The sequence below is a fragment of the Hippocampus bargibanti genome, linkage group LG08, assembly GCF_051943395.1.
Source record: "Hippocampus bargibanti isolate YZ-2025 linkage group LG08, ASM5194339v1, whole genome shotgun sequence".
Taxonomy (NCBI): Eukaryota; Metazoa; Chordata; class Actinopteri; order Syngnathiformes; family Syngnathidae; genus Hippocampus; species Hippocampus bargibanti.
In genome coordinates this window covers 17,904,010-17,922,198 of record NC_142741.1, presented here as the reverse complement: position 1 = coordinate 17,922,198, position 18,189 = coordinate 17,904,010, and the positions used below count along the sequence as shown (strand labels likewise).

General features: G+C 42.6%; 1 protein-coding gene across 4 annotated transcripts in view; it reads left to right on the top strand.

The window, feature by feature from the left end:
• klf12b (Kruppel like factor 12b) overlaps nucleotides 1-18,189 on the top strand; it is a 72,650-nt gene that overhangs the window by 28,434 nt on the left and 26,027 nt on the right. Inside the window, exons 1-3 of one of the 4 annotated variants that reach the window (XM_089002270.1) lie at nucleotides 508-526; nucleotides 5,649-5,731; nucleotides 13,156-13,672. In XM_089002270.1, coding sequence (XP_088858396.1) covers nucleotides 5,666-5,731; nucleotides 13,156-13,672 — 583 coding nt within the window. In that variant the 5' untranslated portion in view covers nucleotides 508-526; nucleotides 5,649-5,665. Of the gene's footprint in view, nucleotides 1-507; nucleotides 527-5,427; nucleotides 5,516-5,648; nucleotides 5,732-13,155; nucleotides 13,673-18,189 lie in introns of those variants that run through there. The other 3 variants (XM_089002269.1, XM_089002268.1, XM_089002271.1) reach the window with 3 other exon arrangements.

Genomic DNA, 18,189 nt, shown 5'->3' with positions numbered 1-18,189 from the left:
GCAGCGCATGGACTTCATTTACAAGTAAAGGTAACACGATAATAACGTTCTTTTTTAAATTGTTTTTTTTTTTTCTATGCTACAGTTTATCGAAAGAATGCTGACATGACATTTTAAACAAAACACGTTAACTGTTGCCAATCAAATTGTGAATAAGCTACTCTGTAGAGTTCATATGTTTGTAAATCTGAATGTGATGACGTCAGTGCCTCACCAGCCATGAACCTCACCACACGTCACTGGAGTCAATCAACTAAGGACATTATCAGCACCAATTATCACCAACCAAGGTTCATTTCGTGTAGTGCAGGGCTCGGGAACTTATGGCTCGCGGGCCATATATGGCTCTTTTGATGATTGCATATGGCTCTCCGATAAAACTAACGACATATTCTCATTTTTTCGCCGTTCGTTTCCGGTTAGGGCTGCAGTTGGTGGAAATCACACTTTTTATTGGATGACACTGACCTAGGTTGGCCGAAAGCGTCATTTTGATTGGATGATACTGGCCGTCATGTTGAAACAGGTAAACACCCCTTTAAATGAGCCCAACGGGTGCACTTCAGCTTGAATACACCGGAGCATTCTCCTTTGAGGAGAGAAAATGTTCTGATTCTAATTAGCAATGAAGCAATTCCATCGATGAAACAGTCGAATGTCAGTGACATTTTAACAAGCCCCATGTTAACGCTAGCATCAATAAGCGAGAAGTATATTGCAGATAGCAAGTGTGGAAGCTTATGAGCCGTGTGCAGGCCAGCTCGCAGTAACTTCGCCTCTGGACCGGCAAGTTGACTTTAATTCCGATTGTTTGCCTGGATTTTTACCAATCACGAGGAACGGAAACCCATTCATGTTAACGGTGAGTACTATCACAAAATTATTTTCAATAATACATTCTGACATTTTGTTGAAAAGTGGTCGCGCGTGCGTGTTTGCGTGCGTGCGTGCGTGTTTGCGTGCGTGTTTGCGTGCGTGCGTGCGTGTTTGCGTGCGTGTTTGCGTGCGTGCTCGCGTGCGTGTGGCTCTCACTGAAAAACATTTCAAAATATTTTACTTTTATGGCTCTCTTAGTCAAAAAGGTTCCCGACCCCTGGTGTAGTGCAACGGACATACTATCAGCAATACCACTAGGAGCCAACTTGCCATCCTTGTGTTATTTCTACACTTCTGCTAGAATACGAAGAGGGATAGCTAGTTGCTACCTAAGGTCATCTCCGGTTGTGAAGGATGTGGAATATACATTGTTGTTATTGGCTCCATTAGCTTTACAGCAGCAGCATTTACAGCCCACCAGGCAGAAGCTGAGTGCTTGCACTGGGGGCAGGAGGACGTTTGTCTGCAAGTGTGTTTGCTGCGCATTTGCAGCTTTTTTCCCCTGCATGAATGACATGAGGAACTGTGACCTGGCAGTGGTGTTGCAAAAACTGTTGAGTAACAACTTATACAAGGCAGTTATTGTCTGTCCGTGAAAGACGAACAGGCTTGCAGCAGCCCATCGGCCAGGCGAATGTCTGTGTTCAAACAGCATAATGACTCATCGTAATTCATGTCATCATTTGCTCATCAGAATTAAAAGTATATCATTGGACATTTTGACTGCATTCATTTCTTACTGTAAAGTTTTTTTATATGGGTATTAAATTTACATTTGTGTAAGTTTGAGGGTCTGGAAATGTTCCTCAACAAATTATAAGAACATTACACATTCAACAGACTGAATAGGTGGTGCATTGCTGTTAATAATCGAAAAGAACGAAATAATTACTCAAATATAATTAAACCGATAAAAGTGATAAATAATAAACAAACATTACTAAAAATGAATGAATAAAATCCAACAACCGACCATTTTCTTTCATATAATATAATACAATACAATGCATTTTTATTATATAGCGCTTAAACAACAGCAGAAGCTGCAACAAAGCACTTAACATGGACAAGTACCGTATACAGGAAATAAGCAATAAACATTGTGTTGAATGTGTAATGTTCTTATAATTTGCTTGGAATTTCATGGTGCAACAGACTTATTAAAGAAATGAAAATAGCCCATGCAATAATTGTGGTATCCTAAACTGAAACATTTACAGTAAAGTCTCGTTATATCGATATTCAAGGGAGTCCGAAAAAATATCGATATAACCGGGACTATCGATATATCCGACCCTGTTTGCATGTAATTTTCTCCGTGCGTGCATAGAAATAGTATCGATATAACCGGGACTATCGATATATCCGATATCGATATAACGAGACTTTACTGTATTTATAATCTTCTTTTACTTTCGGCTTTTACCCTCAGGGGTCGCCACAGCAAATCAATGTCCTCCATCTATCCCGGTTTTGTGCATCCTCTTCTCTCACACCAGCTACCTTCATGTCCTCTTTGACCACATCCATAAACCTCCTCTTCGGTCTTCCTCTCGGTCTCCTGCCTGGCAGTTCAAGGCTCAGCATCCTTCTCCCGATATAGTCACTCTCTCTCCTCTGGACATGTCCAAACCATCTCAGTCTGGCTTCTCTGACTTTCTCTCCAAAGCCTCTAATATGAGTTGTCCCTCTAATGTACTCATTCCTGATTCTGTCCACCCTGGTCACTCCCAAAGAAAACCTCAACATCTTCAGCTCTGCGACCTCCAGCTCTGCTTCCTGTCTTTTCTTCACTGTTTCTCCAGTGCAAACATCATGGCTGGTCTCACCACTGTTTTATACACTTTTCCTTTGAAACATTTATATATAATAATTTCTGTAATTCTTAATTGGGCTTTTAGCACATCACAACAGGTATTTTGGCCTCACAATTTATGAACATTAAGTGCTTCAACTTTCTCTGGTTTGAAGGCTGTCTTCACCAGAGTGCATGTTTTCAGCATCATTCACTTCACAGACATCCAAGGGCCTTCATAGGACTCTTTAAAATAGTCTGGAGTTTTGTTTTGTGCCATTCTTGTTTGTTGTTGTTGTTGTTGTTGTTGTTGTTGTTTTTTGGTTGTTTTTTTTGGCTGTGTGTCATCCCATTGAAAGTCTTATTACCTGCAACTCCCAAGTTTTCTCACCCTAGGCAGTACATTTCACTCCAGAATGCCTTGGTAATCTTGAACTTTCTTACTACCCAAAACAGGTGCAAGGCATTCTGTACTGGATTTAGCAAAGCACCAGCTGTTCGTTTCAATGGTTTCAGTGTTCTTTTCTTTCTATTTCCATCTATATGCCCATTATATTAGCCGTTATTGGTTTTGACTCCCAAATTAATGAATTGACACATTGATTGATAGATGCTTAGATTCATATATTGATCGATTTATGGCTAATATTGCAGGCGGCATTTGGATTTATATACAGCGCCTTATTTATGTGTATTATTACGGCAAAATTCTCCTTCAGTGCAGGAAGTAAACATATTAACGTTAAGACTATTTCATCGATGGACCACTACTGTACGACTGAGAGCTTACACAGACGTATTGCTGCCAACTTTGGGAAACCATATCAGGAGAGCACTCATAAACGGTGGTTACCCTCAGTGGTCTTTTAACAAATGTCAAAAGGAAAGAATAAGGAATGAAACCAAAAATTCTGAAGATACTAAAAGGAAAGGAGTAGCAGTACCTTACATTGCAGGAGTTTGTGAAAAACTGCAAAGAGTCCTTAGGCAACACATAATTCCTACTTATTTCAAACTGATAAACACTTTAAGGCAAAAATTAGTGCATCCAAAAGATAGGCTGCCAAATGAAAAAAAAGGAATGTAGTTTATTCAATACATTGTAAAAATGAAAATTGTAAAGAGCAATATATTGGGGACACTAAACAAATTCTCAAAAAAAGACTTTATCAACATCGCAGGGATACTACTAGTGGGCCTCAATCGGCAGTACATATGCACCTAAAAGCTGGCAAGCACTCATTTTATGACGATGAGGTTAAAATCTTAGCGAAAGAAAATAGATGGTTTGAAAAGGGAGTAAAAGAAGCTATTTTCATAAAACAGCAAAATCCTTCACTAAATTGCCATGGTGGGGTGAGGTTCAATTTGGATCGTTCGTACAACAGACCTCTTAGGCAACATAGGCTTAGTTATGCTGATGAGGTGAGACCAGAGCAAATGACAGGACAATAGAAGTAATCAGTCAGGACAATAGGAGTAATCAGTGTAGCCACAGGGAGTAGTTGTCTGCTCCCCCGAACCTGAGAGCAGGGACCAATTATAGCAGAGTCTGGCACCGCCACGTCTGGACAGTAGGGATATATATATATAGGGCCGAAACTACCAGCAAAATTCTTTAGTTCGCTGACGAAGCATCTTGGGTAAGAAGGGAAACATCCGACACCTTCAAAGAAATACAGATGACGGCTGAAGAAACCTTTTCATCGAGTAGGTCGCTGACGAAGTGTCTTGGGTAAGAAGCGAAACCTCCGACACCTTCAAAGAAATACAGATGATGGCTGAAGAAACCTTTTCATCGATTAAGACAATTGCTTGTCCATCAAATAAATAAATAAATTAATTAATTAATACTAAACAAATTCTCAAAAAAAGACTTTATCAACATCGCAGGGATACTACTAGTGGGCCTCAATCGGCAGTACATATGCACATAAAAGCACAAAAAATTAATTAATTAATTAATTAATTAATTAATTAATTAATTGTCCTTTATTGTCACATTGTCCATTGTCGCTTTATCTTCAATCGGGTCGCAGGGAATGCTGGAGCCTATCCTAGCGGCTTTTGTGTAGTAGGCGGGGACACCCTGAACCGGTTGCCAGACAATTGCAGACATCAATTCAAACACACATCAAAATCGGCGCCCCGAGAGTGGCTGCCTTTCCAGCAGCTCATGTATTTTGTTTTTCTACTTTCATTCCTTTCATCACTTTGCTGCTGTGAAATGTAAATTTCTCCACTGTGAGACTAATAAAGGCAAATCCAATCCAATCCAATCCAATCAATAAAAATCCAATAAATAAATATATAAATCAGCACAAATGCAAATTTTACATTTCAGACATAGATAGGCTAGGCAAAGATTGTGGGTGGCCAATGTTTCCCAGAGGCAACATTTTCCCAGAATCAGAATCAGAATCAGAATCAGAATACCTTTATTCGTCCCGCAATGGGGAAATTTGCAGTCCACAGCAGCAATTGAAGAGGGATGGGGTTGGGGTGGGAGTGAAAGGATAGAAAACAAGATATTCTAAGCATAACAAAATAAAAATGGTGTGCCCTAATCCCAATTTTAATCCCCCAATGCTAACTGCAAAACCTTAATCCAAAAATGAATTCAAACCCATTTCCCCTTTGCCGCTACCAGTCTTAATGTTGAAGAAGTTTGTGAAACCATCCAGTCTTCCTGTTTTCTAAACTATTTATTCATTTTGTGCTCATTGTAATTCATCAGACCAAAGAACCACAAATTGCAACCACAGTTGATTGTGAGCACAGTCACAATTGATCTCCACAGCATCTGGACATGGCTACAATAACTGCGGATTCAGTTTACAAAATGTTGGTCTGGCTTTTACCCTTTTACGGTCAGAAATCAACTCCCACCATTCCCATTTTTGTGACTGACAGATGTGTTTACTTCTTTTCAGGTCCTAATTCAACATGCTAAAACCTCTTGTTTGTCACTTCACAGGCTGCTGAAGAGACAGGATGTTAATGTTTGACGGAATGCCTGCAGTCCGAGTCAAAGCCGAGCCCCTGGAATCGGAACAAGGGGTAAGCGAGCAGTTGTATTCCAGACGATTCCCCATTTCCCTCACCCCAACCCACCACCCTCACCCCCTCGTGCTTACCTCCCCGTCTTCCCTCCTCCCGGCAATGGGCAGATAATCACTCCCAGGCTTTTGCAAGCGAGACAGCAAGCATGGGGGCTCTGAGGAGTGGTCGGAGAGCATGGTAGTGAGGAGGAAGAGAAGGAGAGCCACAGCTGGGACAGGAATGCATTAGGAAGGAGGAGGTGGTTATGGAGCAATTGTTTGAATCCGTACTAGTTGGGGTTGATTGCCAGTAGAGATGGCGGATCACATAAGAAACTCTGAGTCAACTATCTCAACACCTCTTTATGTTTCTCTATTGATCCTCCCCTTGCCTTCCTGTTTTACAAACGCATGAATAATCTTCCTCTTGTGTGTCCAACATATAAAGCACAAACAAACACAATTCACTTCTTCCTCTGAAGAACACTATCGCAGCTCCATCTCTTCCTCAACTCCCCCCTTGCTTTCCCGTCGCACCTTCTATCGGCTAGTATGAATCATCGACACAGAAGTTAAGCGTCGCAATTCAATCCTTTCGTTAAACTGCCAACGGGCGTCGTTGTCTTAAAAAATATGTCATTCACTGTTGGGTTGGGTATATAGCGATGTTACCTCTCACAGGATTTACGTTGCCCTTGTAGAGTATCAGGGCTGGTCCAGCATACCTATAAATATAGTGGTCTTGTTATGGAGAAGCTGTTGCTAGGTTACGGGGGCTTTGTGTTATTGCCACAGTTGTGTGTGTGTGTGTGTGTGTGTGTGTGTGTGTGTGTGTGTGTGTGTGTGTGTGTGTGTGTGTGTGTGTGTGTGTGTGTGTGTGTGCGCGCGCGTGTGTGCGTGCGGGTGTGTGCGGGTGTGTGTGGGTGTGTGCTTTTGTGTGGTCACCACATAGGTCACCACATTTCTGTAGTATTTCTGTACATTACAACATTACATTTCTGTAATGTTGCTTTAAAGCTCAATTCTTTTTTATTCAAACTCATTTTTGTGATGCAATCCGCTTTAATCACTTTTAATGTTCTTGATACCAATCTAAAATCGGGCTGAATAAATTATTGTCTCGTGAAATACTTTTCAACATAAGAAATGTTGCAACTGGGTAATGTGTTGTGTGGCGGAGTCATTGTAAAAGAGGTGAAAATTGTCAAATTATGGTAAATATAAAATACAGGGAACATGTAATTGTACCAATAGATAATGCCCATATTTAGAGTATTTCTTTGTCCATGAGCTGTTCGATGCCAACTGATGTCCAACAGAGCTTAGTGATATTTTGGTGGCTATTAAATGTGTTAATCTTTTATATAATTCTGTTTTATATATTTTTCTAAAACCCTAGTAACGTTGGTTGATCAACCAGGTACTATGAAACCTACAGGTGATCGTGGCATGCATCTAAAACAGACTGGATAGATGCTTCCAAGAACTGGACTGAGGCACACGTGGTAGCAATGGTGAATGTCAGAATTGTGGGATAGGGGTGTTATATCGTATATATATATGGCATACCGTGACTGTTCCATTCCAACAAGTGTCTTCTGCACCCTACTAGTTACTGGTGTTGACCTCATTAGAATTATCTGGTTTAATCCTAGTGCACTCACACAAGTGCATGTTTTTAACGCTCCTACCATTCCATGGGTGTGGTTAGATTCGGGTACAGCAAAAGTACATAACTTTACTGTTACGTCAGACAGCAAATTCTTGTATAAAGATAACAAATAAATAAACACACAAGTCCGGATTTGTACTTCACCACATTGACGGACGGCAAACTTAACTCGCATCATTTGCTTCATAAAAGATGGCTTGGAGTTCTGCTCGCTCCCATTCACTGATCCGCTCACGACTCGCTCTGCATTTTGGTATTGGAGACTCCGTCCTTGTCATCTAGTTTTCTGAATTTAATTTGAAATCATGTTAGGTAACACTGCTGTAAAACACAATATGTAGATGGATGTTTGGGTCTCCAACTACCAAGCGTTGCTGAAAAAAATGGACACAATTGTGGCAATATCACAGCTTTGCTGGCTTATGTGTAAAAACCCATAGTAGAGCTTCTGATAAGGCTATGTGGTTTCTCTGTGTAAAAGAGTCTATTTGTTCTCAGTAATTTTAGGTTCATACTTGAAAAACTAATGCGTGATCCCTGTGAAGCATCATTTGGAGTCATACTGTCAAGATGAAGCAGAGGTCAGTCGTGAGTACATGTTGAATGCGAATAACACAAGATTGTTGTTTGGCAGATGGGTTATCTTATGTCTTGTGGTCACATTTAGTCGGTCCGAGTTGCTGATAAGAAATCTCCACATCTGAGCACTTAAATATGGCAGCAGGTGGTTCCTCTCCGGGTCTTTCTGGGCATTCTGTTCCCTACCGTGCCTCAAGGCTGTTGAGTCCTCTGAAGTCACCCTCCATTCGTGCCGCAATCTGTATGCGACCTCCAGCGGCTTTGAAGTACGGCAAGATCCAATCTCCCACCCCCAAATGACTGCGCTTCCCTGTTACAGTGCAGACAGTCCGCGACAAAAATGTGGTCTTCATTTCAGTGGCAGGGAGCCAAGGCTGGAAATATGGCCTAACTCGTTAGACCCTTCCCCTTAAAGGGGCTGAAAATGTGCCCTGCTAACCACTAGCCTCTATTTAAGACAATGGCAGCAGAACTGAGGGAAGTAAGCAGATTGAACATAAAGAGTTTGATGTTTCTCTTTATTTATAAGTAGGTTCGTTGTCAGATCTCCCAGGCAGGTGACGCTCAGAGCTTGATCGTGGCGTGGAGTTGAGCAAGTCGTGCTGCGATGTCCGTCCGACGTCCGGCGTGAGCCGGGTGTGCCTGTGCCGGTCTTTGCAAGTCTCTTTGAGTCTGTGAGTCCGAGATGAGTCTGATTCTCTCTGTCCCACGACAGCTGCTTTTATACCATTTTCAACCGTGTGATATGCGTCAGGGTGAGACGCACATCAAGGAGATGAAGGAATTGAAAGACATTAAAGATGCGGTGCGCACCGGTGACGCCACAGGGCTCCCCTCCTGGATCCGAAGTCGGTGAAAGCGATGAAGGAAAAATAAATAAAAAACAAAAGTCATTCTGCGACACGGAGAGGTCAGGCACGATGACGGTCGATCACCGGCCATGGCAGGCGTCGGTGGGGAGGGTACCGAGGAAGTTTCGTTGTACGGGAGTACGCGCAACGTGTGCTCTACGACTGCCAGTTTGAGTCGATCAATGGAAACTTTCCTCGCGACCGTCGAGTCGATTCCGTAAGGTCTTCTCACCGCGGAGTCGTTCACCTGGGGTCGGTCTAATCGGGGAATCGATGAGGGAGTGTGAGGATGAAGGAGCGTGGGGTTGGTCATGCTGCCGGGCACGGACAGGCTGGTCTTCGGTGACGGTGGCGTTGATCGCGCTGCCATGGCGCTCTGCAGGACGCTGAGGAAGCACGCTGACGTCGGCAACCGAGTTGCCCATGAAGCGTCTTCCCGAAGTCCGATCGTGGACATAAGCGATGTCCGACGAAGTCCGATCGTGGACATATACGATGTCTGATCGTGGACATAAACGATGCAGCTAGTTGCAGAGTCGCCAGGCGAATTGGACGGTGTTTGCCATCAGGTTGCGGCAGGTTTCACGGTGGGGTGCCCACGGGTGGTGGCGGGCCATCGGGAGCTCGGCTTAAGGGGTCTTGTTGTGAAGATGCCGGGTTCACGGGCGGCTGGGAAATCTGGTTCTTTCCATTTGGAGAGTTCATTGGGCTTAGGAGGAGGGAAAAAAATCCTCCTGGCTGGCTCGCCAAGAAAGAGTTTGATGTTTCTCTTTATTTGTAAGTAGGTTCGTTGTCAGATCTCCCAGGCAGGTGACGCGCAGAGCTTGATCGTGGCGTGGAGTCGAGTAAGTCGTGCTGCGATGTCCGTCCGACGTCCGGCGTTAGCCGGGCGTGCCTGTGCGGGTCTTTGCAAGTCTCTTTGAGTCTGTGAGTCCGAGATGAATCTGATTCTCTCTGTCCCACAACAGCTGCTTTTATACCATTTCCAAGCGTGTGATATGCGTCAGGGTGAGACACACATCAAGTAGATCAAGGAATTGAAAGACATTAAAGATGCGATGCGCACCGGTGACGCCACAAACACATCTTTGTGTTTGTGTGTGTGTGTGCGTGTGCGTGTGTGCATGTGTGTGTGCGTGTGTGCGCGTGTGTGTGTGTGTGTGTGTGTGTGTGTGTGTTTGCGTGCAAGTTGGACACTACTTGCGAGTGAATTATTTGAACTTTTGCTGAGTGCAATCTGTTTAAAAAAATGTCAGTTGTGTTGTGTGCTCTTTGTAACCTTGCGGTCAACTGGTTAACAGAGGATCTCTGTACCGTATATAAGGTCAAAGATGCTCATCAGTCGATGCGGTCCTGAATAGTAGATGGAATATTAAATATAATGAGCACAATCATACATGTCAACATAATTTACGGGTGCATGGCCAGAAATGTGTCAGTTGGGTTGCCTCACGTGCATGTGTGCATCTTTCTTGATTGTACTTTGTTGTTATTTATTTATTTATTTATTTATTTATTTATTTATTTATTTATTTACTCATTTTTATTTGTTTGTTTGCTCATTTTTTTGTTTATGTGCTTGTTTATTTGTTGCCAGTGTTTTGCTTTTGTGTGCGATCTCATAGTTTACTTCCATCTCTAGCATTGATTACCTAAGTAACGCCAATCAGATGGATCAATTATTACTAACGGCCAACATTATTTTACATATCGTGATGAATGGCTCATCTATTGACATATCTAATAATCACAATTACACAAAAAACGGACTTCATTAAAGTTTTTACAGAGGTTTGCTCCTGCTGGTATTATGAGTGTGTGCGCAAAATTGGTCTGTTGGTCTCAAGTTTGTATTTTTACCTTGGATGGTATGACTTTTCAACTGTGTTAATTGCTTGCTATGGTGCGGAAGAAATACTCTTGACTGATGTTCATTCAAATGTTCTCTACTGAAAACATTTTATTTTAGATTTTGCGTCCACATCAATTGAATATATGTATTTTTTTAATGTACAATTACTGATAGTAACTTGATGCACGGTATCAAGGCATATAAGAATCCTGAACCCATGTGGAAATGGAGGAAGAATTAGAGATGTAAACATTTCTCTTGGCTGGCCAAACAGATGGGCTGAGACTGCTGGACAACATGTATCTCTGCCCCTGACAAATCATCCATCCATTTTCCGTACCGCTTATTCCTCATTAGGGTCGTGGGGGGTACTGGAGCCTATCTCAGCTGTCTTTGGGCACGAGGCGGGGGACACCCTGAATTGGTTGCCAGCCAATCGCATGACACACAAAGACGTACAACAGTCACTCTCACACTCGCACCTAGGGACAATTTGGAGTGGTAAATCTGCCTGCCATGCATGTTTTTGGAGTGTGGGAGGAAACCGGAGGACCCGGAGAAAACCCACGCGCGGCCTGGGGAGAACATGCAAACTCCACACAGGGAGGCCGGACCGGGACACGAACAGGCGACCTCTGCACTGTGAAGCCGGTGTGCTAACCACTCGACTACCGGGCCGCGTCCTGATAAATCAGTTTTTCATAAAAACACGATCATATATGACATATATATGACAGATATATGTTTCTTCATCCATTTGAACTGGAATGGTAAAAATCTTATTTAAGACTATGCAGAACAATACTACAACTCCAAATCATTTATTTGCTGGTACTGGTTCTAGTCCAAGATGCTTCAAGGTGGTTGGATTCCAAGGTCATAGGGTCACATATTTAGTTTTTGAGAGAATTCTTAGTGGGTGGTTCTGTGAAGTGGACCATAGCCGTACACCATAAACCTTGACCCGACACTGCTGAACCTGAGATGAACCCGTCCAGAATGATGGCGCGGGTTTGTTTTTCACTGGCGAGGGCGTTACAGAGTAAACAAGGATTTTCATTTGATACGTAGGCTTGTAACATTTCCTGTAGCCTGAGTATACATGCTTGGAGTATTAAATAGTCGGCTACTATAAAAGAGAAAGAAAGAAAACACACTACTTGGAAGATGGGGGGGGGGGGGGGGGGTTCTGAATTCACGACTCACAGCCAGCATTACATAAGCAGAATGAAATGTGAAGTGAGGGTGAAAATCCATGCCGGGGCATATTTTCATAGCCGGCTTTTCATTCTCGATTTAATGAGCTTTACGCGTCTGATTTGTTAAAAGAATAAAAAAAAATAAGTGCCATATGAGCTCCCGCCCCAATAGGCCTGTGAAAGGCCTCACTGTTAGGACCATGACTTGTGGCACCCTTCCCACACGTGACACACTCTAGACAAAGATCACTTGAAATACCCAAGACGGCTTTTGTGATACGTTCTGGGTCAAATCGGAGTGCTGAAGATAGATAGAGAGAGAGAAAGAAAGAAAGAAAGAAAGAAAGAAAGAAAGAAAGAAAGAAAGAAAGAAAGAAAGAAAGAAAGAAAGAAAGAGAGAGATGGGCAGGAAATTGAGCCCATATGAGGGTTTTTTCCCCCCACAAAGCAGATTGAAGAGGAGGGGGTAGGCAATACACAGAGGCACATTCTGGGAGAGTGATGGAAAACAGGAGGAATCGAGAGGCGGAACAACGCACGGAGTGAAAGAGAGCAGATGATGAAAGGTTACGCGTGCTGAGTGACACTATCATTATTTTGTCCCCTTGTGTTTCTTAGCAGTTTGCACATAATGAGAATACTATCAGTTTTGAAGTATGTCCACGATGAGGTTCAATGCTGGCTCTCTGCTGGTCATGGATAAATCATAAAACTCATCGTCGTAAATTTGGTGCACAACCTGATTTCAAGTTTGTCAGCCACGGTCATTTCGAGACCATTACTGATTTTAGGCCATGTAAATAAAGACATAATCTTGAACTCATGACCTCCGCACTGTGAAGCCGGCGTGCTAACCACTTGACTGCAATAATTTTCTAACAAATACCTTTTTTATTGGGAGTCTTAGTTGTGAAGTAATGAGCAAAAACAATATACAGTATACAGTAAAGTCTCGTTATATCGATACTCAAGGGAGTCCGAAAAAATATCGATATAATCGGGACTATCGATATATCCGACCCTGTTTGCATGTAATTTTCTCAGTGCGTGCATAGAAAGAGTATCGATATAACCGGGACTATCGATATATCCGATATCGATATAACGAGACTTTACTGTATTATATATATATATATATATATATATATATATATATATATATATATATATATATATATATATATATATATATATATTCACTCCTATAATGACCTCCAGTTATTTTTTTAATAGTGTTTCAATTGTATTTCAAAAGCTGCCAGTCAAATAAATGCATCTCTCCTTCCGCAGTCACCCAAAGTGCGGTCTTATTCTGCGATGGACGGCGTCCCCTTCTTTCTCAGCAGAGTGAAACCCGAGCCCCCAGAAGACCTGCTTGCCCACGAGCTGCACTTTCACACGCAGACTGAGCCGGTGGACCTGTCCATCAACAAGCCCCGCCCCTCTTCTTCTTCCACCACTACGTCGTCCTCCCCGCTGAGATACGCTTTATCGCCATCCTCGCTGTCATCGTCGTCCTCTTCATCCTCGCCATCGGTCATCACTTCGGCGTCGTCGTTGCTCTCGCCGGGCTCTCTGGTTGCGCCCGGGATGAGAGGTCAGCCATATTTGCACATCTTGCACTCTGTGCCACCGTCTCCGTCCAGCCCACTGGGCCTGCAGGGTGCCGGAAAACTGAGTGGCCGTGTTCACCGTATCCCGGTGGTGGTGCAGTCGCTGCCGCTCATGTATACCACGGCCATGCGTTCACCCCTCAACAACGCCATGATGCTACCTCTGCTGGATGACGCCAAGAGCCAGGGCAAAGGTGAGACCAGTGTGCTGTTTAGTGCCCTAAAAACATGTATATATTGTCACTTTGCAAATGAAGGGTAGAGCCAGGGAGATATTTTATTCAAAACAGTTCTTTGGTGTCTTCATGAAAGGTTGCTAAATGTTCCATTATTTTTCCCATTTGTAGGGAGGTGAAGGGACGTTTCTGTCTCATGCAATTCCACAGTATGACTTTTGTTACCATGACAACCCAGGTGGTGACTGGGGATGTGGTGTTGTGAGGTCCTAGTCAGAGTCGCCAACTCTGAAACTTTGTAACAACAATTTAGCGTACAAAAAACCAGTCAGTCTTCTGACATTTTTACTCTGCTTAGAATTTTTTTATCCTTTCACCCCCCCCCCCCATCGCCTTTCAAATTGCTGCTGTGCACTGCAAATTTCCCCATCGATGGACGAGGTTTTCTGATTCTGATTCTGATAGTACTATGAAATTAAATTAACAATTTCAGTGATGAATTGTTTCATTTAAAGATTTTCAACAAGTGCAAGATACCTCGGCTTACGAACGTAATTGGTTCCCAGAAAGTGTGTGTAAGGCGAAAAGTTCGTCTGCCAAACATTTATTTCGCATAAGAAACCATTAAAAATGAGAATAATCCATTCCCAGGTCCCCAACATAATTTTCTACTAAATAAGCCTTAAAACTACACAAAATATACCTTATTTATATACAGTAAATGCACTATTGTATTGTAATTAAAGGAATAAACTGTACTGTATAATAAAGTCGGTTTATTTACCGTTGTGATGGTCGTTGATGTAGTTGCCTCTTGATGATATCCGAGTGAAGTTGCCGTGCTTTCTCGCCGATAATACCCTCACACGGTCCTCTGCTAGCTGCTTTTTGTTAATCCAAAACAGCAGTAGTTTTTAAACCTCTTCTATTGCCTGATCGTTGCTTAGACAACACAGAAACACCCTTAACCAAACATATCAATGGTCGACTTCGCATACTGGTACTGGGACGCTAAGTCTCACAAAAGCACACCTTGTTCGATCGCCTTCTTCTGCTCGACCGCAAATTTGTTTTGTGTCCCCTTCAGCTTAACACTGGCCTGTGGTGGGGTCTTTTTTTGTTCCATAATAGCAAATGTACTCCACTCGACAGCAAACCATGTCTTCACTCAAAGGTGGTGTGGAAAACCAGTCTGCCAACCACGCTGTGTGGCGCTGTGTAGTTTGGTTCGTCTGCCGAAAACTAGTTTATATGCCAAGATTATCTCATCTCATTTTCCGTACCGCATATTCCTCACTAGGGTCGCGGGGGTTGCTGGAGCCTATCTCAGCTGTCTTCGGGCACGAGGCGGGGGACACCCCGAATTGGTTGCCAGCCAATCGCAGGGCACACAAAGACGTACAACAGTCACTCTCACACTCACACCTAGGGACAATTTGGAGTGGTCAATCTGCCTGCCATTCATGTTTTTGGAGTGTGGGAGGAAACCGGAGGACCCGGAGAAAACCCACGCGGGTCCGGGGAGAACATGCAAACTCCACACAGGGAGGCCGCACCGGGACGCGAACCGGCGACCTCTGCACTGTGAAGCCGGTGTGCTAACCACTCGACTACTGGGCCGCCCCTGCCAAGATTATATTCTTGCGAATTTAATGTTTGTAAGGCGAAAGGTTCGTGAGCTAAAGCTTTTGTAAGCTGAGGTAACACTGTAATTTGCTACTGTTTGAAAAAACTAAAATATAAAGGAGTCACTCATGCAAATGTATAACACAATGTCATCATTATACAATTAAAATAATATCATAAACTGTTAACGCTTCAGCGACGCTTCGAAAATTCATGATGGATATTATGCATTTAATGTTTTTCTCTATTATGCCAAGTATTAAAGGACAACCAACGTCACTTTTTTGTTTCCTAACTGACATCAGCAAAACATTTTATAGAATCTAAAATACCCAAAACACGCAGCATGATATTTTTAGTCAAATGCAAAACACCAATAAAAATGACTTAAAGTGTCCAAAATCTGCAAAAAATTGAGCTGCGAATTGGGCACTTTCAGAATGTCCCGCCCCCAGTTCGTGACATCACGCCAAGACGTCTTGCATTGCTGGAGAATCAAAACAATGGCTTCAGATTCTGAGAATATGCTTTCTTGTTACACATCCAGTTATGAATATGATTCAAATAGTTCTGAAGAGGAAAGCATACATGTTTGCAATCGATTAAATAATTTATTCCGTGCCATTTTGAGGCAACATTGGGTCACCAAAAAGGAGGCAGAAAATGGCGACCTCTTGTAGACATGACAGTATTTTGCGTTTCCAGAGGGTGATAAATTCCTTATATGGAGCTTGGTTGCCCTCTTCTGGCGGCTTTTGAATGCAACACGAGGTTTTCAGACCAAACAAGTACAGCAAAACACATTGACGTGATGGAAGGACTGCTACAATGTGTCTTTTTTTCGGTCAGGGGCGTTCCTTTAGTGACGTCACGTACGGACTCGTCACCAACTCAGAAACTTTTAATTTCGCCATGAACACGGACCAACACGAAGTTTTCAGGGCAAACAACGTATTGCAAAATGCATTGAGGTGATGCAAGGTATGCCCTTTCTCGCTGAGGGGCGTTCCTTCAGTGACGTAGGGTGAGGACTCGTCACCAACTCAAAAACAAGACTTCCGGAATATTCAGCGCGAGTCTTAAAACTTAAAATATAGCTTATATGTGGTGGAATCTTTGTAAAATACGCTCAGTAGAAGTCATTTGAAGCCATTTTACAAATTATGGACACAACTTGTCCGGAGATGTTGATTGTCCTTTAAAGATTTGTTGTAACTCCACATCTGCACTTGAGCGACACATGGCAAAATGAACTTGGTGGATTTGACAGTTTTCAATTCAGTTTCAATTATTTCAGTAGAGTTCAAAAGTGGTGTACTTGATGTTGACTCTATGTTGAGTCAAAACATATCAGGCGAGCACTCACTAACTGTGGGTACCCTCAGTGGTCATTCAACAAATGTCAGAAAGAAAGAATAGGGAATGAAACCAATAATTCTCAAGATACAAAAAGGAGAGGAGTAGCAGTACCTTACATTGCAGGAGTTTCTGAAAAATTACAAAGGGTCCTTTGGCAACGCAAAATTCCTACTTATTTCAAACCGATAAACACGTTAAGGCAAAAATTAGTGCATCCAAAAGATAGGCTACCAAATGAAAAACAAAGTCATGTAGTTTACTCCATACATTGTAAGAATGAAAATTGTAAAGAGCAGTACATTGGGGAGACTCAACAAATTCTCAAAAAAAGATTTTATCAACATCGCAGGGATAATACAAGTGGGCCTCAATCGGCAGTACATTTGCACCTAAAAGCTAGCAACCACTCATTTGACGACAATGAGGTTAAAATCTTAGCGAAAGAACATAGATGGTTTGAAAGGGGGGTAAAAGAAGCGATTCTTATAAAACAACAAAATCCTTCATTAAACCGGTCTGGTGGGGTGAGGTTCAATTTGGATCGTTCATACAATAGCCTGCTTAGGCAAAACAGGTTAGGCAACATTCGTAATGCTGATGAGGTGATACCAGTGAGAGTGGGGGAAATGGGCCAGTCGTTAGTCAGGAATGTAGGAACAATCAGTGGGGCCACAGGGAGTGGTCCTCTGCTCCCCCCAACCTGAGAGTACGACCAGTCAGACTTTAGTTCGCTGACGAAGCCTCTTGGATAGGAGGCGAAACGTCCGAAACCTTCAAATTTGTACAGATGACGGCTGAAGAAACCTTCTCATCGATGGACCACTCCTGTACGACTGAGAGCTTACACAGACGTACCGCTGGTCCTAATATATCATTCTCTTTTTATTGTCAAGTTGGCTATGAAAATGCGCAGTGCCGTGAAAAAATATTGGCACCCCCCTCCTGATTTCTGGGTTTTCTGTTTTTTTTTGTACATCAATCACACACAAAAGGTTCAAATCATCAAATGAATTGGAATATAACACTGAGGCAAGTACACAAGGCAGTTTAATATTCAATTTATTACAGCATAAACAAAAAAAAATCCAAGCCCTCTGTGTAAAATTAAGTGCCCTCATTAATAATACTTTGCCACCACCTTCTGTTACACTGTTTGCCTCATGTTCTTTTGATCAAGCGCTGCTATTTTTACCCCAAATTTAGTTTCGAGCTCTTTCGTCGACCAGATTCTTCAAGATGTCGTTCAGCAAATGTGCGACAAGTCTTTGTGTTGTTTTCACCTGGGAACTCTTCCGTGGGTACTGTTTTCTGCTAGTGTCTTTCTTATGGTAGAATGGTGAATGGTGATCCTTATTCTCGTTAACCAAGGTTTCGAGCTATTTGGATGTTGTTTGAGGTACTTTTCAGTGACGTGTGGTGAGGTTCATGGCTGGTGAAGCACTGACGTCATCACAGTCAGATTTACAAACAGAACTCCACAGAGTAGCTTATTCACCATTTGATTGGCAACAGTTAACATTTTTTGTTCAAAATGTCATGTCAGCATTCTT